The 19,493-nt window shown below is 39.4% G+C and overlaps 1 protein-coding gene across 2 annotated transcripts in view; it reads right to left on the bottom strand.

The window, feature by feature from the left end:
- Nucleotides 1–1,886: 1,886 nt before the first annotated feature.
- The window catches only part of tbx4 (T-box transcription factor 4), a 28,459-nt gene continuing 10,852 nt past the window's right edge, over nt 1,887–19,493 (bottom strand). For both annotated transcript variants that reach the window (XM_067593825.1, XM_067593824.1), the window contains 6 exons: nt 15,329–15,448; nt 13,010–13,157; nt 5,522–5,674; nt 5,018–5,106; nt 4,562–4,797; nt 1,887–4,453 (listed from right to left, as the gene is read on the bottom strand). In XM_067593825.1, the coding sequence (XP_067449926.1) occupies nt 3,798–4,453; nt 4,562–4,797; nt 5,018–5,106; nt 5,522–5,674; nt 13,010–13,157; nt 15,329–15,448 (1,402 nt within the window). In that variant the 3' untranslated portion in view covers nt 1,887–3,797. The remainder of the gene's footprint in view (nt 4,454–4,561; nt 4,798–5,017; nt 5,107–5,521; nt 5,675–13,009; nt 13,158–15,328; nt 15,449–19,493) is intronic.

The raw sequence follows: 19,493 nt of genomic DNA, 5'->3' as shown, positions 1-19,493 counted from the left end.
CATTCCTTTATGATTTTGTGCACTATACAGAATTATTACTGTTGTATTATCACAAATTGCACGTAATGTCAATGAAAATGCACTCTGAGTACTCAGTTAATACAGAATAATTAATTTAAAGCACCACATCCAACCCTGTCTTCTAGAAATTATGTTTACATACCACTAATTTGCAAAAGCAAATATACGTTTTTAGAGTGATGTAATGCCGCCCAAATAGGTTTATAAGTTTTAATAGTTTAATAAGTTTTTTATCATTTGAAGCATGACACAGGATGTGTTTACTTTATGATCATTTAACAAAAACCACACTCTTTCCCTACCTTTAAACAATGTGCTTCTGTATCGTCCTGGGTCCCAAACACTGGACTTGGGACACTATTTACTGCATATCACATACTAACACAGTGAATCATTTTGCAAACCATGGTTATGTGTTTTCTCTAACATTCCATGCACCCGTTGATTTCCATTCATTTGTGTACAATATGAAAATCTAATGGTGCACTTTGAAACTTGAGTTGTCAGTTACCAATATGTCTGCATTTATTTTTGCCAAATACTGTATACATTGTCATTGTTTAATAATGCAGTTTCATTACAGATTCATTTGAAAACTCTGCACTGCATTATAAAAAACAATGCAGACCATAATGCAAAAGAATTTGTTTAGACTTGATGGTCATGGTGATGGATTACACAATTTTAAAGTTTAAAGTGTACAATCTGAATTTTATGCCATATTGAAATGAATGGAAACCGATGACCACCTGGAAAGGTAATCACCATACATCTAAAAAAATCTAAAACTGAACAGCATGTATTTGAAAGTGGTCGGAAAAAATGAAGATTGAACATGATTTGTGTTTAAGGTACTAAAATTTGCCAAAACACTCAAAGCTAGAGTAACACTGCTGACCGAAACTGTATCTTGACGGCTAAATTAATGTCTGATCGCTATTATCAGGCAAGTAAAAGCTCAGCATTTCAAGATAGCTGGCTGATGATTTGTTGATTTGAGCGGTCGCTCTCTATGAAGAGCCTCCCTTCATGTGAAATGCATCAACAGCTGAGAAAGAGATAGAGAAAGAGGTGCTGACATGAACCAGGACCTAGCCATCAGCATAACTCATGATCTAATGAGAGCTCTGTGTGAGAGAAAGCAGTGCCCTGTATGCTGATGTACTCATCCTGCTCGCACTACATTCCTTTCAACAAATTGGCTTTACCTTGAGTTTTGATTTCCTTTTCAACATTTACTTATTGTTACTCAAGTGGTGTTCTCGTATTTTGCATGGTGTATTACTGGGTATAAAATCTTTAGTATTGTTCTATGAGGTAAATACTGTGTTTTCTTGTGAGGGAGAAACTCTGCTAAATCTTGGCATGCAGTGACGTTCTCTCCTACATACAGTAAGAATGATGATATTGGACAATACTGCATTTATTTTGTTTTAAATGCCAATGTTTTTTGTTGTTGTTTTTTTTTATTCTTGTTTACTTCAATACGTGCAAATGACAACTACAGTATGGTTAATTTGACAGAAATATGGTTATAGCAAATAAACTATGGTTAAGGTACAGTTAGGAAACTAAAACACTCAGTTTCCTGCAAGCTACTTAAAGGGCACACTACCTCCTTCACTGGCACTGTACACTGGCAATGGACATAAATCCTGAGATGCGGAATTGTCTAATATGAACATATTTCCTAGGTATGCTGGGCTGTAAAAACAACAAACATTGCTTGTTCTTACTGTTAGAGAGGTTTTCGAACAGTTCACACTTGATGTGACAATAATGAACCTGCTAAAGAGTTCTAAAATAGCCAGAGGTTGGATAGTTGTGCAGTGTTGGTCCTCGATTAAATATAGCAAACATTTGGAGGCATGAAAATGTTTATTTGTCAGGTGTGCAAAAATGTCAATATATTCAAAAAAATGTTATACTGAATTTAACAACATGAAATAAGGGACAATGCACAAATGCATAAGGGATCATCATCCTGTCCTACAAATAATCTTTCCTTGTCAATGCAAGTTCAAACTCTACTGTAAGTAATGCTACTGAGAGCCTTTTCTTTCAGCTTCCTTGCCCACTCAGGCTGTTTTGTATTTGCAGTCTTGCAAGGATTTTTTCCAAGTAAGTCATTTGGGAGTGGGATTTGTGTGCAGCTCTCTTTTCCGGTACTCACCATGGCTTAACAACAGTTCTTTAAGCTCCCATCTGGTTCTGCCTGAGAGTTCTTTACTGTCCCGTTTCACTAGAATATTGTTTGGAGTTTGGAGTTTGGAGCCAAGCTTTGACGACCAACCACAGTACTATGGCTCAGTCTGAAGCATGACCTGTAGAAAGTATTTGGATAAGAACTATACACTGTTAACTCTCATGATGGGTGGCTGTGTGTCATACCTTTCATTTGATTTAATTTTTTGTATGTACATCATGGGAAAAGACTGTCATACATAGCTAGCAAATTTAATGTCTGCACATACAATTCTTAGTTTATATGTGCCAAGAATGTAAATTTCTCTATATTCTGATATGATCAATCTCTATTAACAAAATGCAATTTAACCCTATTGATCATGATGTAAGAAATCTCATTTTGGCACATGCAAATAAGTGGGACCAGAGGCATCTGGGTTGTCATGACTTCAAATCCGTGAAAACCTTTGGGCATCAATCCCGACTCTTCCCAGTTGAACACGTTTTAAAGGAAGAGGTTGGCAATATTCTTTTTTTTACTGGCAACAGATGCCATGAAAAGATTAAACCAACAATAAATTGATCCTACTAACAAGCACTGTTTGTGTATCAAAGCTTGATATATCTAATTCCTCTGTGCCATAGAGCTCCATTGTTGTCCAATAACTATTAAAAACATTTTTGCACTCAGTGACATACACTAGCCACTGAAAATAGTCTCCAAAAACTGCAGTTTCCTCCTGTTTGAGTAATGTCTTCTAAATACTACAGTGTCCCACTATTTAAGGAAATTACTGGGCCTTTTTTTTTCAAATTAAACTATATATTTCATACTTGCTTTTAAAGATTTATGTCTTCAGTAGGGATGAATGACACCAAGTCTAAATGCCACAGACAAGGTAGAGGAGTATTTAGAGACAAACACATTGTTGGTTTTGGTCTTTTCATGAGATTTGTTTACAATATGAAAAATATAGAATAACACCAGCTTTATCTTTTAAATGTTTAAATGCTAAAACTGTCAGTGCTTGGTTTTCCCTGCTTGGCCATCATGTACACATCCTACATATCTGAATGAGCCTCACATTATTTTCAAGAGCAAAGTCTTTAATTTTCCCTTGTCTATGTTACTGTCCCAAAAGTTATCCTTGTTTTTACTTCAACTTAGTTATCTAAGACTACTTAGATAGTTATTAGCGATTAAGCTGTCAAACTTTATATTGTGTTAACACTTCTTGTACCCTTGAGCTTGAAGCTCCCTCTGATATACTTTAAGTGCTGCTCAAACCTGCATTTTGCATTTGAATGTGTGAAAACCACCCAACCAATCACAGGCTTATAGTACATATGCTACACATCTGCATAAGTAAAGAGGAGGTCAACCACTGTTCATCACAAACAGTGTTGTCTGTAATTGTGCTTCAGTGAGAATTCATGGACTTAAATGGCTTTGGAGTGCAGTTGGGTAATGATCATGGCTGTATTTCATTACCATTGCTTGGTGTTGGCAGCCCACAGTGGGGTCTAGGAAACCTTGATTAATTTCAGACTTGAAGATTGGACAAAGCTGGTTTCTCCAGTGGTCCACATTAGCTATCAGTCCAGTGAGTCCCTGCACTACTCAGCCCCACCTGGTACTGATAGGACGGATCCCGGATGGATATAGTACCTTGTGCAGGATAGGCTGAGAAATCTCTGTGAGGCCGCAGTGGTGACCCTGGCTTCTTGTGGTACAGAGGTGGATGGCCTGACCTATCTCTGGATCCTGGAACAGCTGGAGAGCAGGATGAAGAGGAAGATGATGGAGGTATGACAGGCAGACCTCGCTGGACTGTAGATGAGTTGTAGACCCCCAGGTCAGCCTGCGGCCGTGACACCATGGATGACGTGGGGTGTGGTACCACAGGGGTGACCGTGGCAGCGTTGGTGAAGTGAGCAGTGAAGGGCTGGTATGGTACGCCCTCCACGCTATAGCGAGGGTAGGGCTGCATTGTAGCCCACATGTTGCAATTTATTGAAGGGGAGTTGGTCAGGTCATCTGTGTCCCCTGCCCCAGATCCAGACTCTGTTTCCATGCTACCATACATGCAAGCCTCTCTGGAGGTGATTGCCTCAGTGCAGTATGGATGAGACAGAAGGGGCGACTCGTAAGAGGGAGGTGAACGAAAGTAATGCTCCTCTGACACCGCAGATGATGTCTCTAGATATGGCCGCTTACATCCAAGCTCCAGGTGTCGGGCATTATCTGCAAAGCGATATAATTAACTGCATTGTTTTTTTAAAACCATGAGTACCAAGAGAGGCACATCTGACTCTGTGCAATGGCTAACAAAACAATGGCTTAAGAACAAACCTCTGTGTTTGAAGCAGTGGTACAGAAGGCTGGGATCTCTGCTCTGAGGGAAGTGGTTCGAGATAGGATCTTGGAGGTCTGAGTTAGACAAAGGAACCCCAGTCTCATACTGATAAGAGGACAGGACTTGAGGGTGCCCCGTTAGAACTCCTGCGCCGAGCTTCCCCGCTAGGTGACTATGCGAGGAGATGAGCCTCTGGCGAACCATGTTCTTTGAAATCACTGGATATTCTTTCCTACGAATCAGTGGCGGCAACAGAAAAGAAACATATTTAGTTTGCCTTGCCATTTTCATTCAACACAACCTCTCAAGGCAAGGTGGATTTTTATATCTCTACACAAAAAAATGCTCCTGAAGAGCTAATTTTGTATATGTCAAGTTTACATGAGACCAGCGTGCAAAATGGTTCTATAGGATCAGTTTTACTTTTCTGGTTCCTTTTTGTGTAAACATACCCCTGTAGTCTTGAAACACGCAGATCTCCTTCTTCACTACCTCTGAATCCTTTGGCAAATGGATTGTTCTCTATCTTCAACTGAGTGATCTAGGAGAATGATATTTCATTTAAGTTCTCATTCTGTTTGGTATAAACCAAGTCACAGGTAAAGCAAATGAAGGAACACTGGCAATGTTCTAACTTTAGGGTCTTGCTGTGGTGGACAGGAACTCCTGCACCACCTGTGCACACCTATGCACACTTTTATTGTTCAGTTTTATCAATCTACATCTAGAAACACTCAATACCCTTTAAACTCTCAAACTTAAGCTGTTGGAGAACTTGTGGACAGGCTACTTAGAAAAGTAAGGAGGTACTGAATCAGTGTAATCCCCTTTCAACTATTAAAGTAAGAGCTAACATCACCAACTGTTACAACAAGGTTTTATTATTTGTTAAACTATGGATTTTGCCTGAATTGTATTTTAATGTCTGTAGTATACATAGTTGATAGTTACTGTACCTTGTGGTTTTGATAAGAGGTTACAGAGATGAAGGCTGTCTCATGAAAGACATGAGTGCAGTAGGCTGTGTTCTTGGATCCAAACGCGTTATTTTCATCTGCTTTGACTATGTGTAGTCTGGGCTGGTACTTGTGCATAGAGTTTAGGATGATCTAGGAAGGGAGAAGAAAAGGAAACACATTTCATTACAAAGTTGTAGCAACAACAGCCACTGATACATAATACATTTCTCATTGGCTCCTTGTTCAGTAGGATCAGTGAATCACTATACAGTGAATTAGATTGCAGCCACTTATTAGATTACTGTTCTTATGAACATTGAGGCACGGATATGAGTTAATGATGTGAGACATAATTCAAAAGCAGCTCATGATAATGAGGTCACATCAACAACACACCTCCCAGGAGTTAAGAGGCTAGGTAGTGTAAAAGTCAAGAAAATGCAAATGAACTGTGTAAATGTGTTGCATACAGTATGAGCACAGCTATAACAGCATGTTCTCTAAGGACTCTGAAAACACAGCTGCTGCTAGTAAAATTCATAATGAGTGTAAGTTAAGCTTACCCATTACCTATGGTAAGCTAATGAGCAAGCAGTGACAATAGACAGCATTATTGTCAGTGCTTGCTAACTGGCACACCTAAATCCAACATACCCCTAATTAGTTATATTAGCTGCAGCTGTGTCGGTTGGAGGTGTAGAAGCATAAGTATTTAGTATAGACATTTTCCTTGCATCTTAGTCCATCCAGCTAAAGTTGCAAGGAAAAGATGTGAGGAGAGAGGAAACAAGGAAATATATTTTTAAAGAAATGAGACGTCTCATCACATGAAGTGACATCAGTCTCTGATGATGGCAGCCGCTGATCACAGCTGGATCAGCCGTCAGTCAGCTTTAACAGCTGTAGAGACTTTTGATTGAGTTTGTGTCTGCATACATGTGCACCGTGCTAATACTAATAAAGGTGCACAGTTATTACTGCCAGCAGCTGTTTTCTATCTTTAGCCTTTTACCTGTTTGACAAACACCTGCAGATGAATAAAAACCTGCATTCTGTACTTAAACTGTGTACTGTGTCCTGCTCAGAGGCACATGAACCATTTCTACTGGCTAAATGCGTTTATATTATTTATTAATTGTTTGCACCTGTATTTATTGATATTCTGATTGTGAATTCATTATTTATTAACCCAGAATATGATTAGGATGTCTTTTGAACACTGGAAATTATTTATTAGGCTAAATGTTTCAGGGGAAATGGAAATTATGTAACTCATATCAAACCTGACACTCAGGAATTTTCAGCCTCATGTGACTGAATGGAAATGATGATAAATGAATGTTTCTTGCTAACAGACAGACTGTCCCTTACTTTAATTGTATCCATAACAAAAGTTAATAGGAGAAATAACAGATCATGAAAAGAAAAAAAATTCTAATAAATTAAGAAAGTTGTTTGTAGTTCTTTTGTTGATCAGATTTTTAACAATATGGTGAATCAGAAAACATAAAATACAAAACTTGGGGGTGATACACTTGAGTTTAATCTGTCATCTGTTTCCACTCAGTGATGTTGTGAAGTATCAGATCAGTCTGATCTGCAGCATCCCATCAGTAACTGATATCCAATAAGGGGGCACATCGGCTGGTAAAAGAGTAAAGGCTGCTCTCGTGTATCCTCACTCATAGCTCCTCAGAGCAGAAATAAGCACTTTGGTATGGCCTTTAAGATGGTGGACAGGAATGATTTCTGGGTCAAGCAAGGAAGGAGGAACGATCAAATAAGGGAATTGAGATGCACTTAGAGTGTCCCAGTAAGGCTAGTTAGTAAGACAACATCAGAATTGAACAACAGCAATGTTATTAATTATACCTGTGCTTTTCCTTATATGACGCATGAAAATGAAATGGGCCTATTCCATTCCATATACTAAGTCTAACTGGCTTAAGAAAATTAGAAAAAAGAAAATTAGGTACACTCAAAAGATATTAGTATGCATGCTAAATTTAGAGTTTTTTGTCTGTGTGTGGTTGATGGATACTACTGTCTGATGGTGGAATAGAAAAAGTAGATGGAGCTTCTCAAAGCAGGATGGTATTAAAACTTAAAATGAAGGTGCCAAGACAGATTTTGCATCTTTGTAAATCATTTCATTTTTCTGTTGGAATGATAAAAGTACGTTAATTTCCTGCTTACTAACTGCAAAAATATTAACTGTGACAATTAGTGTATAACTGTATACTGTTAGTATGTAGTATGGAAATGAAATCAAGGTAACCATACTAACTATATAATTTGATAAATGCCTACAATTATTTAACCCCCAAACATTTAAATATGACTATCAGAACCATCATTGAGAAATAACTAACGGCATTGACGTAGAACTCTGAGAATTGTGTGTATTTCCCTCATACAAAGTCTGAAGCATTATAGACACATAGAAAGTGTGCATATTCCACTGCAAGGGAGCCCTTAAGCACTCACTGATGTCACTGTGGTACAACCCAGAGCCCTCACATATTTTTACTGGGGGTGGGTATCAAAGTCTGTGAGGGCCAACATTGTGACTGGGCGAAGCATGCTGCTTCTCACAGTGCATTCTTCTTTTTTAGGCAGCTGAACTTGAGCTGTTTTGCCATTGGCACATGTCAGATAATGCCTGACTATTTCCTACTATAGGGACCAGTCTGAGACACCTAAAATCATGCAATTAACTTAAACTTTGTTTAATAGGTGTGTTTATGCTTTTGAAGGCATAAGCACATTCATATTATTACTGCTCTTAGACAAATACTTAGCCTGAAAACAAGGTGAATTATTTTAACAGCTAACAATCATACTGTAGATATGCAGTGCTACTATAAGCAATGTAAATAAATATATGGAACGTGAAACTTTTAGCCTGAGAATGGCAGGATCAGCAGCATTTTCCCTGCTGAATTCCACACTGAAGTAGAGCCTTTCAACTACAAAGTTCTTAATATCAATTAGTTCAGTGAACAGCTTCTGTGCATCTTTCATCTCCATCACTCTTGATCTGGAATCTGAGTGCTGTGTATTAGTAAAGCAGCTAGCATGTGTTAGCTGCACTTAGTGTTTAGGTTGTTTGGGTGGCTGTAGGTCAGCTCACTAGCATTGGTCTGCTCACCGCAGCCTAGTGCTGTGCCCAGCGAAGCGTTAGCAACAGTAGGGCAGGGTCATCACTAGTCCAGCTCTGTCAGGGCCGATAAGCATCAAGCTCTGCACCTCGGCTCCCCTTCTCATTTGCCAGACACTCTCCTGAGGAGCCTTCTCCTCCAGGGGGCTCCCAAAGAGAGGCAAAGGTTGAACAGGGCACAGGGAGCTAGGCTCAGGTTGAACACCGAATGGCCCCGCGCTCACATGCTCCTGTTGCTGAGGCAGGCTGGAGACAGTGATAAGCTATTGGCTGGTTCACCAGAGGCTCTCTGTTGACCTTTGTCTGCTCTGCTGTCTGGCTGCTGTCTGAGGGTGATACTGGAGACTCTTGGGTGACTGTCTGAAGGCAGTGATCAGGGAAGCCTCAGATCACTGAAGAGCTAAAGAAGGCATTTGCTTTCATCTCCCGTGATATAAAAACATTCACACATGATTATTTGCTTCAACTGATGTATGCTTGGAGTGGAGTTCTTGAAAAGACAAGTATTATTTTATTATCATAGCACATAATGACCCAACCCCATCGCTTGAGAACATTGACATTGGACGAATCTGCAAATCCCCACGTAGCATCCAATGCCAACATTTTAAAATGTTTTTTTTCTACAGTATCTGTACATGGAAACTCATGTATGGTTAAGGATAGAGACAGATTGTAGTAATGGTAAATAGAAGAGTTGTCTGCATTGCTACATAAAAAGCATGCTATTTCCTGCATTGGCAGAGAGCGTTGGCATTGGACATAATTTGCAAGGTGCAGAATCGTCTAATGTAGACATAATTCTGAGGGATACCGGCCTGAATGACCATCATACTTAAGCATCAGGTGTTTGCGCAGGGTTAATGATCATTATCAATGACTTTGGACCAAGTGGCAACCTCAGGGTCTGAAAAATGAATCCAACACAAAAGTGCCTAAACTGCAGTTCCTCGAATGGCCACTTAGGCTGGCTCTAAAAGTGAGTCAATCACCACAGACCTCCATGTTAAAATGTCCAACTTTACAGCAGAAATAAACATGTTTACAGTCAGGTACAAAAAAACGTTTTGGTCTCTATAGCTAATTACCCATTCATGACAACTGTACAGGGGGTGAATTTTTATCAAACTCACCCTTTTAAATTTTGTTAAGGCTTAAAGTTATGCATAATTAAGGGCGTGGCTGCTTTGAGTGACAGGTGCCGTCACAGGCAAGTCACTATCACAGCGACAACATTGGTTAGGTTACTAACCATGGCATAACCATGGCATTAACAGAGTGTGGGTGTGGGTGTGGGCGTGGGCGTGGGCGTGAGCGTGCGTGTAGCTGTAGCTGTAGCTATTTCAGTGTGTTTTGAGTTCATGAAAGTTAATTGTAACATTTGGTCACTGAAAAAATTCTTGTTCAGCGTTTGGTTGTACTAAAGCAACCTCTATGGAGTCGGCTGTTCCATTTTTTTCTGGTAAGTACATTTTGTTTTAATGGTTTTAAGCCTGTTTTTTGCTGGCAAAAATTAGCGTTAGCATTGTCACAGTTAACCATAGACTATAAATGCAACGTGCTAACCAAACTAGCAGCTAGCGTTAGGGTCAGCTCCACCCTCTCGTCCAAATATGGTCACTTCTGGCACAAAAAATCCAAGATGGCAACAGTCAAAATGCAAACTCGAGGCTTCAGAAGGGGAATCCACAAACCAACGGGTGACGTCACGGTGGCATTATTTTTCTTACAGTCTATGCTCTGGACTGTTCTGACACCACCCCATCACTATTGTATGAAACAAATCAGTTCCATTGAAATGAAGATCACTTGGAACATCTCTTGGCTAACAGTGCCTGATTTGTCCCAGCTCACTAACATCTGTTTACCATCAGTAAACTGCAGAATGATTGTCATAGATTTGACGAACCTCTAGACCAATAGGTTTTCTAAAAAAAAATCTACTGTGGAGCAAAGATCATTGATTCCACAGCATAGTGTCCATGCAATGGTGCCTCCTGGAGAACCTGACTCCACAAGGAAAAGACAACTCTGTGCACCTCAGATTTTCAAACTGTTGGTATGGACCCCCAAATAGACTCATTAGGACACAGACCTGCATTCGAAAGGTCATCTTGACAAGTCCCTATATGGGAAAATGTAGCTGTAATTTAGTCATGAACTCTAAAACAGTCTGCATGATAGCATACATAGAGGGTAGTACTAGTGCAGAAAAAACATTATTTTAACACATTCTATAATCAGTATAATTTGTAATGAATGGGATTTCCCTCATTCCACTTTGAGAAGCACTGCCTTTCTACACACCTCCTGGTCTAGGCGTCATCTGGGCTCTGCCTGGCCTCTAACTTGCTCTGTCCTCATTACTCGCCCTTATCACTGGCCAGGCACTCAACTCAATCTGACAGCAGGCCCCGCCACTGATCTGAGAGGTTATGAACCTAATGAGCCCGCCCACTGATGGGATGGCTTCAGACAAGCTATCCCAGAGTCCCCCTGGGGAGCGCTGCCACAGTCACACTCTTCACCTCCCTCTGTAGCCTCTGCCTCTCTCTTTCTGCACATTCTCTATCTTACACACTCCTTTGCTTTCTTTCACCTTTCGTTCAGAAATATGCCTGTGAAAACAGCTTTGTGATTTTGATGTCTGCACATCCATGAACCGAATTTCACTGGCTGTATGTTTCACAGTTTCATCTCACTGCTCTATTTATGACACTGGATGAGATTTTTGTCTTTGACAAATGGTTGATCAGTTGCGAGTTTCACAAAATTTCTGCAATATTTTGTTTTTAAATGTCATTCCGGACAGGCATAGTTGAAATAAATAACTTGCATTGGGAGCACAAGGAGTTTTAGAAATAGGTAACTGTTTCACAATCACTTGTTGAGACATTTTTATGTTCTGCATTATGTATTGACTAATATGCTAGTTTAACTGTATAGTATGAGGCAGATCATCAACTAATCAAAAAAATTGGACTCAACTATGCAAAGGATTATCATGAAATTTTGTATAGACATTCATGGTCCCCAGAGAACAAATTCTGTAGACTTTGGCGATCCCCTGACCTTTCCTTTAGCATCACCAGGAGGTTGACATTTTTTTGTTTTTTGTGAAGTGTCTTGACAAATATTGGATGGATTGCCATAGAATTTGTTACAGTTACCTATAATGCCAGAGGATGAATCCTAATGACTTTGATAATGCCCTGACTTTTCATCTAGCACCACCAGCGGGTCAAAAATTTTAATGTATTCAGTGAAATATCTACAAGATGGATTGGCACAAATTATTTGTTTGTTTTTGTGAATGAAAATGATTTTTGTAGCCTATATTACATAATTTGAAGCGACCCTGTGGGAAGCCTATCAGGTCTTGGGACAGCTGTAATAAAATGGGCAAATAAAAGGGAGCAAATCAAGTGCTAGTCTGCATAGTGTACATATGAGACAATATGAAAGATAGTAAATTCTACATTTATGAGGCTTATACATTTTCAGTTTTTATTGACATTGTCAAAAAGGTGATAATTCTACTTTATGTTTATTATTGAGGTCGTAGTGGGTGGTGGTGGTGTACTGGGGTGCATTATATTGAATAGTGTTCATAATATTTTGTCCACTCCATTAACACACATGGGGGGGCAACACTTTTCAATAAAAATGTCTTATGGGTTGATTACAATGGTGCTTGTGAACTTTGGTGATCCCCTGACTTTTCATCCAGTGCCATCATCAGGTCAAAACTGCAATTTGTCCAACACTTTGGTTTATCCCTGTAAGACCTTGGTTTTCTTTACAATGGAGTTTATATAGACTCACAGAACCACTGGTGTGGCTTTAGACTCATAGTCGTATTGAACTCCACTAGATGTGATAATGGAATTGACTCAGATGAGAATTAAGTACTTCCCGAATACTAAATGGAAAATTCAGCTATATTTTTTTACGACACAGTTTTTCTTTTAGTAGTTTTGTCCATTATTCCAAGATCCTGGATGATAGTCACCAGATGTATTGGAGAGATATGGAGATGTAGCAACTTATTTGTCATGTTAACATATTACTCACCAATTAAATTGCTAAAATCTGGGAACATTAAAACCACACAGCTTAAGCAACAAGCAACATGAGTCAGACAGGTTATTAAGGCCACTTTTTAACACCATATTTCAGCAATTAAATTGGTGAGTAATATGTTGACATAATCAACTGGAAAGATGGCAAAGTAGCAAATAAGATAGTTTGCAAATACATGATCCCTCTCTTTGGCGAGGTCTTGAGTCGTGGAAGGTAGAGAGGTTCTCTCTGTAGGTACTCACATGCCCAAAAGGGTCCAGATGATTGTTTGTAAGCTTGAGCTTCTGAAACGATACCAGCTGCCTCATCCAGTGAGCTCCAGTGGCAGGGGAATCAGGGTGCACATAGAGTCTCCCTGGCATTGCTGGCTCGGCCTTGCCAGCCACCATCCTAAAAACACATTGAGACATACATGCAGTATAAACTGAGATAAAGAAAGAAAAAACTCTGTTATATGTAGCTGCCTTTAAGATCCAGTGGCACCCAACATACAGGAAATACCTCTGTGTCTCCGTTAATCTAACATGACTAACTAAAACTGTCCTTTCCTGTCACCATGTTAACTAAGTGTCCCTTACCATAATGTAGTTATATAGAGGCTTTGAAGTCCACTGCTCTCAGCTCTTTGTAAGAAATCCCTTAGACTGGAAGGCAGTGGCCTCTGCTAAAACATCATTACTAATTATGCCTCTCGAAGGTGTTGCTGAGAAACACCAGAACCCACCAACTCTAGGCCATGCCACATGAACAGAAACAAATGGCTATAAAATGACATCTTTCTGCCAGAGACTATGTATGTGTTCTTTTGAGCTTTTCTAGGCAAAACTTTCTTGTCCACCCATGGTAGGAAGACAGTGCCAACTCTTATGTCACACTGATGGATGGAGGACTGCAATGTCATTGCCTCCAGATACAGGATCAACTGGAGAAATACTGAGTACCGTCCAGCGATATTTTTTTCTTTATAACAAGCATCTTGCCAGTGCCCTGCAGTAAAGAGCTGTAGTCAATGATGATCTGCACTAAAAGGTAGTCATGAGACCACACCAGCCTGATATGATCTACTCTTGTACAATAACTGAGATATGCATGTAGAATTAAAAAGAGAAAACACGACTGATTGGCCTACTTTAATGTTTGGCTAGTGTGTCAAGCTGATTTGATTTTCTGTTGTGATTATGTGGAAAAATTGTGTATTTCAGAGTATTTTATTGAAAGCAATGCATCTTTGGTGGATACTAGGATTATGATTATTTGATTAACTAAGCCTTTTTTTAAAGGGTATATTTACCCAATATAGGCATCAGTGAAGCAGCAAGTACATAAAGTTGCTCTGTCTCATGAATGGCCATGTTTGTGGATGGAAGAAAGGAGCAGAAGGTCAGTGTCACAGTTTGGCCTTTGACCTATGGTTCTACACACTAAGGTTCATGGCATACAGTATATTCACTGTGTGTTAGGTTTTGTCTCTCTAACAGGCAAAAAATGTATTTGTAACACACAATGTGAATGAAAAAATGTGAAAAGACAATTTTGTGATTTATGTATTATTGAGAACTTTGCCAGACTTATGTTTTCTACCCAAGCAAAGTTGTCAACATGGTGTAATTATCACTGGCTAAGGTGTAATGATTACCTCTTCATGACTGGGAAGCAACATGATAGAAACCCTGACATACATACATTTTCTAACCTACAATATGCTTTCTATGTTATCTGTGTTTGTCAACTATGGTATGGTTAAGGTTATGGAAAAGAGGGTATGGTTAAGGTGCAACTGTAACATTAGGTTAAATTCAGTGTATAGTTAAGGTCAAGCAACTAAAATTAGAGTATGCTTAGGGTTAGGCAACTAAAACACTTTGTTAAAGTTAGAGAAAGATCTGTGTTAGGATTAATAAAAGTGCAGGGCACGAACTCCATGCTCATGTACTGTATGCCCATTCACCACCCTGATCTCTGCGTCCTTACTTTCCCTTACTTTGCACACAACTTCCTACATTGGCAGTCAACAGTGGCATTGGACATAGAAGGTGATTGTTTCAAGATATCGAGTTAATTCCTAGGGATACTCGGCTGAGGTATTAATAGACTATGCAATGTTTGTTGAACAGTGGCCACTGTGGCAACAGGTGGCAAGTACAGCATTATGGCACACAGAAATTTTTCATTCAAATCTTCATTCCCCAAGATTCTCTTCAGTCAGTTGCTTTAAAGACATCATTAAGCAACTTCACTGCGAGCGAATGGAATAGGACCACAAGTGGGAAACAACAAACATGTCTACTGGTGAGGTACAGTATGTTTAATTCTTCTTTATCTTTGACAAGCTAACATTAGCCACCACAAGCTACTGGTCATTGCAGAAAAGGTAAAGCTGTAGCAGCAAAAGTGTACTGAATTGAGAAAGAGTGTTATTTAATTCTCATGAATGCAATTTTTATTTCTATGGGGAAGAATACCTTATTTTGTCTTTCAAAAGGTCTATAGTCTAGCTTTAAGTCTCTTTGACTTCTGCCTTGGGGAAACAGTCAGATTCACTTGTGGCCTTTGAAACTTACCACTTGTTATCACAGAACTTGTAGCGGTGGTCATCAGCCGGAACAATATCAATTAGTAGGATGTACTTGGTTTTGGGGTTCATCCCTGTCACTTTGACCTTGTAGCTTGGAAACATCCTCCTGTTGAACAATGTAAAAAGAAACTGTTAGAGAGGACGTTATTTGGCGTTGGTGTTTTAGCACTGTAATATATTATGTAAAAAACTGATGTCAACCACACAAATAAGTTCATTTTAATTGGCCTTAAAAGAGTACTCCACCAATTTAGCATTTCACTTCCATAGTCAGACTCACAATGGACAAAAAAAATGATCAAAATCGATGCAGCAGAACTAGAGATGTTGTCTGTTATTCCACGCATTCGTCTTTCTTGTCAAACCTTGGTGCCTATATTACCCACAATGCAACTTGACTGCCAACAGTTCAGTTAGAGATTTGCGTGTGCTGCTAGTCTCAAGCAGAGATGAGGTGCGGGCTACAGAGGTCTGGCAACCTCAACTCTTTCTAAATCCACAGCCCCAGATTTTGTTCATTTTCAAACTTGTAGTCTTTAACCCCAACCGAAGCTAACCTCTTAGCCTTTTTGTCTGTAGCCCATTTCAAGGACTAATAAAATTCTGCCTTTATCAAGGGTCTGTACTTTGTACTCTGCACTGATCTTCTTCTTAAGAAAGGATTCTTGTGTGTGTGTAGGACAAGTGTAGTATCGTCACGGATTGTGCAGATGAAGATCTGATTAACTCACTGACTGCAGCTCAGTGATGTTCTTAAGGGATTGGGATGAGCAAGGTCGAGATCATGGGACTGAGAGACAAGTAGGGTGAGAAGCTGCCTTCTCTAAAACCTGAAATAACCTTTACCTGAACATTAAGTGGATGAGACCTACTTCTACACAGATAACCCCCTTTAAGCACATTACGGAATCAGACCCACTTGCCAAACCTTCTACAATCATTTTCTTGATGTCAACCTTATTGTCAAAATTTCCCATGTTCCAGCCTGGTAATAACTTGTCTCCCCACAGGCATTTATTTAAGAGAGGACTGAAATCCTCTCATACTTGTGATACTGAGACGCCATAAAAAGTATGGGAACACGCTCTATCTTTCATCTTTTAAATGCCTTGAGACTACAAGACAGAATATGCTAATATAGCACTCAAGGCCGTAAAACACATGAAGGGAGCTACCTTTCCTGACCTCTTCTGAGAAACTAAAAACTTTTTCATCCCATCTGCGCCAAAGGAAATTTCGCTTGCGCCCCCTTATAAAGCCCTAAGTGGTTTTTAATGGCACCCCAGATCGGACAACAGTTTAGACAGCAGACTCGTCATTGCTCAAGAGACTACAGTCAAAAGGGCCTGCAGTTTATCTGTGGGTGCTGTCTATGGCAACGCATTCAAACATTGGAGCACACAGTCATGAAAGCCTTGCATGCTTTCTGAGAGGACGGCGTAGCATCAAAATCCATATCTTCATACTTGCTGTTCCGATTGGTGCAAATGCCCTTCTTCAAAGGCTCATAGTGCCTGACACCATCTGATCATGTTACTGTAAATACTCCCTCACGTAAGAGAGAGAGAGGGGAGGGGGATTGAGGGCAGGTAATTTAAATCTCTCTCCCAGGCTTCAAATCCAATCAGTAGGAGAGATCAGTCCCGGTATCATCCTCGCTGAAAGACGGGTTAATCTTAGAGGAACATTCAAAACAGACCTCTGCTCATCTCTGGCACCACTCACAACACAGACAGAGCAGATGGAGGCCTGTGTCAACACATGTGGGCCTTGGATTTGTATAATATGGCCATAACTACCTAGTGGAGGGCTGTGCTGCTGCTCGCTTTTCACTCAAATCGTGAATATGAGTCTATCCAGCCAGACTGACAAAATGAATGTGCCACACTCTTGTACAAATGAATATTGCAATGTCAAAATGTTTCTTGGATTATTTAGCTTGGCCCTAGAATTATGTATGCTCTTAAGGCTTTAGTATGCTTCAAATGAACTACCTCATACAAAGAATTATCCGACCATGTGTAAAGGCCAAAGTGTTTGTACCAGTTCCAAATGGTTGCATTCAAAAGATTGGCATAAAGCCTGCAGTCATAGAGAGGTATGGGACACAATGTACAATAGTAGGATAAATGTGCACATTTTTGGACAAGAAAGCATGAAATATAAGTTTAAATCCTGCCTACATTCAAACCTCGACACACCTGGTCAATTGTTATGTAAAGTGCAAGGATTGTCAGATTGTCTGTTTCTAAAAGTTCTAAAATTGTTGGACACAGCCACACCTATACTGCCATTAGAATGCCGGTTTCAGATACTGTTAGACGACCGACAAATGACAACCACTTCATTTGAAGTACACTGATGCCTTCAAATACCACCTAAATCATTATACTAATTATTTTATTATTTTATTTTAAACTGTACTTCTCAAGTCTTAATTGTTGATTGCCCCAGCCTTGTTTATATATGTTGCTACCAAAACAGCATTAACAAGCATTCAAGATAATTTTTTGTTTTGTTTTTTTGTTGAAAAAGTAGTAGAACTGCTACTTTTTCAAAAGTCATGTAACAAGTAATCTGTTTGAATGAATTTGAATGTAACCCACCAAGCATAATCATAAACCACATAGTAAAATTAACAAGGTTCCATCATGTTACATACCTCTGCTGCCTCACTTGAGTGACAAGCTAACTTTACTATAAGACAGTTGCATTTTACAAAGTGAGCAAACAGCTATTATGTAAAAAAAAATTAACTGTGGTGTTGATTCCAAAATCCCTCCACACATTACTTTGCAGATGGTTTGGTATCATGATTATCCATCCAGCATGGCTCATTGGTTTTCACCATTTTATATTAGCATAAATAACAACAATAGGTACCTTACTTATAGGGCAACAGGGCATGCAGTGCATTTTATGTATACTCCCTGCTGGAGTCAATGCACAACCTGTTGTGCTTATACACTAAGCATTTTGAATTCAAGCAGGTAATTGCAGAATGAATATCATTTTTTTTCTCATTTGAACAGTAGTTTGAATTTTAAAGAAAAAGTGACAGCACTAAAAAGTATTTCAAGAAAATGCATTGTAATAGGATGTTTGTCTTGTTCTTGTCAAATTAGCAGCAGCACTTAAGGGATAATAACAGCACAATTGGACATACTTCTAGGCAGGTGGTTAAGGTGTATACATAACCACAATGGCCACGGTTCAATTCCAGCCATACCCACTCTCTCCTGTTGTTTTTATGTATGCCTCTTTACTGTCCAATCCAATGAAGACAAAAATGTAAAAAATAAAATAAAAAAAAATGAAAGCACAAACATTCATGACATATTCTTATGGACTATAGAAATGTGTCAACCATATGACATTTTGCTGTACTGTTTATACCAGTGCAGCTATACCTTTCATATCTCTGGCCAAACTGCGCAATATTGCACAGTATTCAGTAGAGCTGCTTTATGTCAGTATTGGATTTTTGCATCATTGTGATGAAGTACCTTGGTTTTTCAAGCATTTCATTCTCTGGATTTGCCAAAGACTGTCACTTGCAACTGGTTATTTTATCCGTAAAAATCAGTTGGTTTTCCACCAAAAAATATACTGTATTATGAGATATATTGATATTGGAATATAACATTCATTGTGATTTTACCCTTATTGTAGTCTGTGTGTAGCAAAGTTCCTTTCATTGCTGTCCTGTCATCAGGCTGCCTATGTGTCTGTCTATGTTCTTAGATACATTTGATAAAACATGCTACATTTATAAAACAAAAACATACTGTAGGTATTGCAACTCTTCAAAGGCAGACAAAATGAAGGCATACATATACATATGTTGGTGTGACTAAGTGAGTGAGTTTAAGGGGAGCATGAGAAATGGAAGTCGGAGAGTGTGTGTATGATATCAGTGTCAGGGTGTGTGTGTGTGTTTCTGTGCCCAGCCAGCTGTTTCTCTTAACAATCCCACATGTTTAGGCCCTTCAGTGATCCATTCCTTCTCTGGGAATCTCCAGTACCACGGAAAGATCAAAAGGAGCGTTGGGGGGGATGATGAAGCGCTACAACCTAGTAGACGCGGCCTATTGTGGGCGCCGGATTCCTCTTATCAACCCGCCGCTGCTCACTTGACGGGCTGTGTACAA

This window comes from Thunnus thynnus, chromosome 7 (genome assembly GCF_963924715.1).
Source record: "Thunnus thynnus chromosome 7, fThuThy2.1, whole genome shotgun sequence".
Classification (NCBI taxonomy): domain Eukaryota; kingdom Metazoa; phylum Chordata; class Actinopteri; order Scombriformes; family Scombridae; genus Thunnus; species Thunnus thynnus.
The sequence above is the reverse complement of the archived record's forward strand: the minus strand, read 5'-3'. Positions and strand labels throughout refer to the sequence as shown.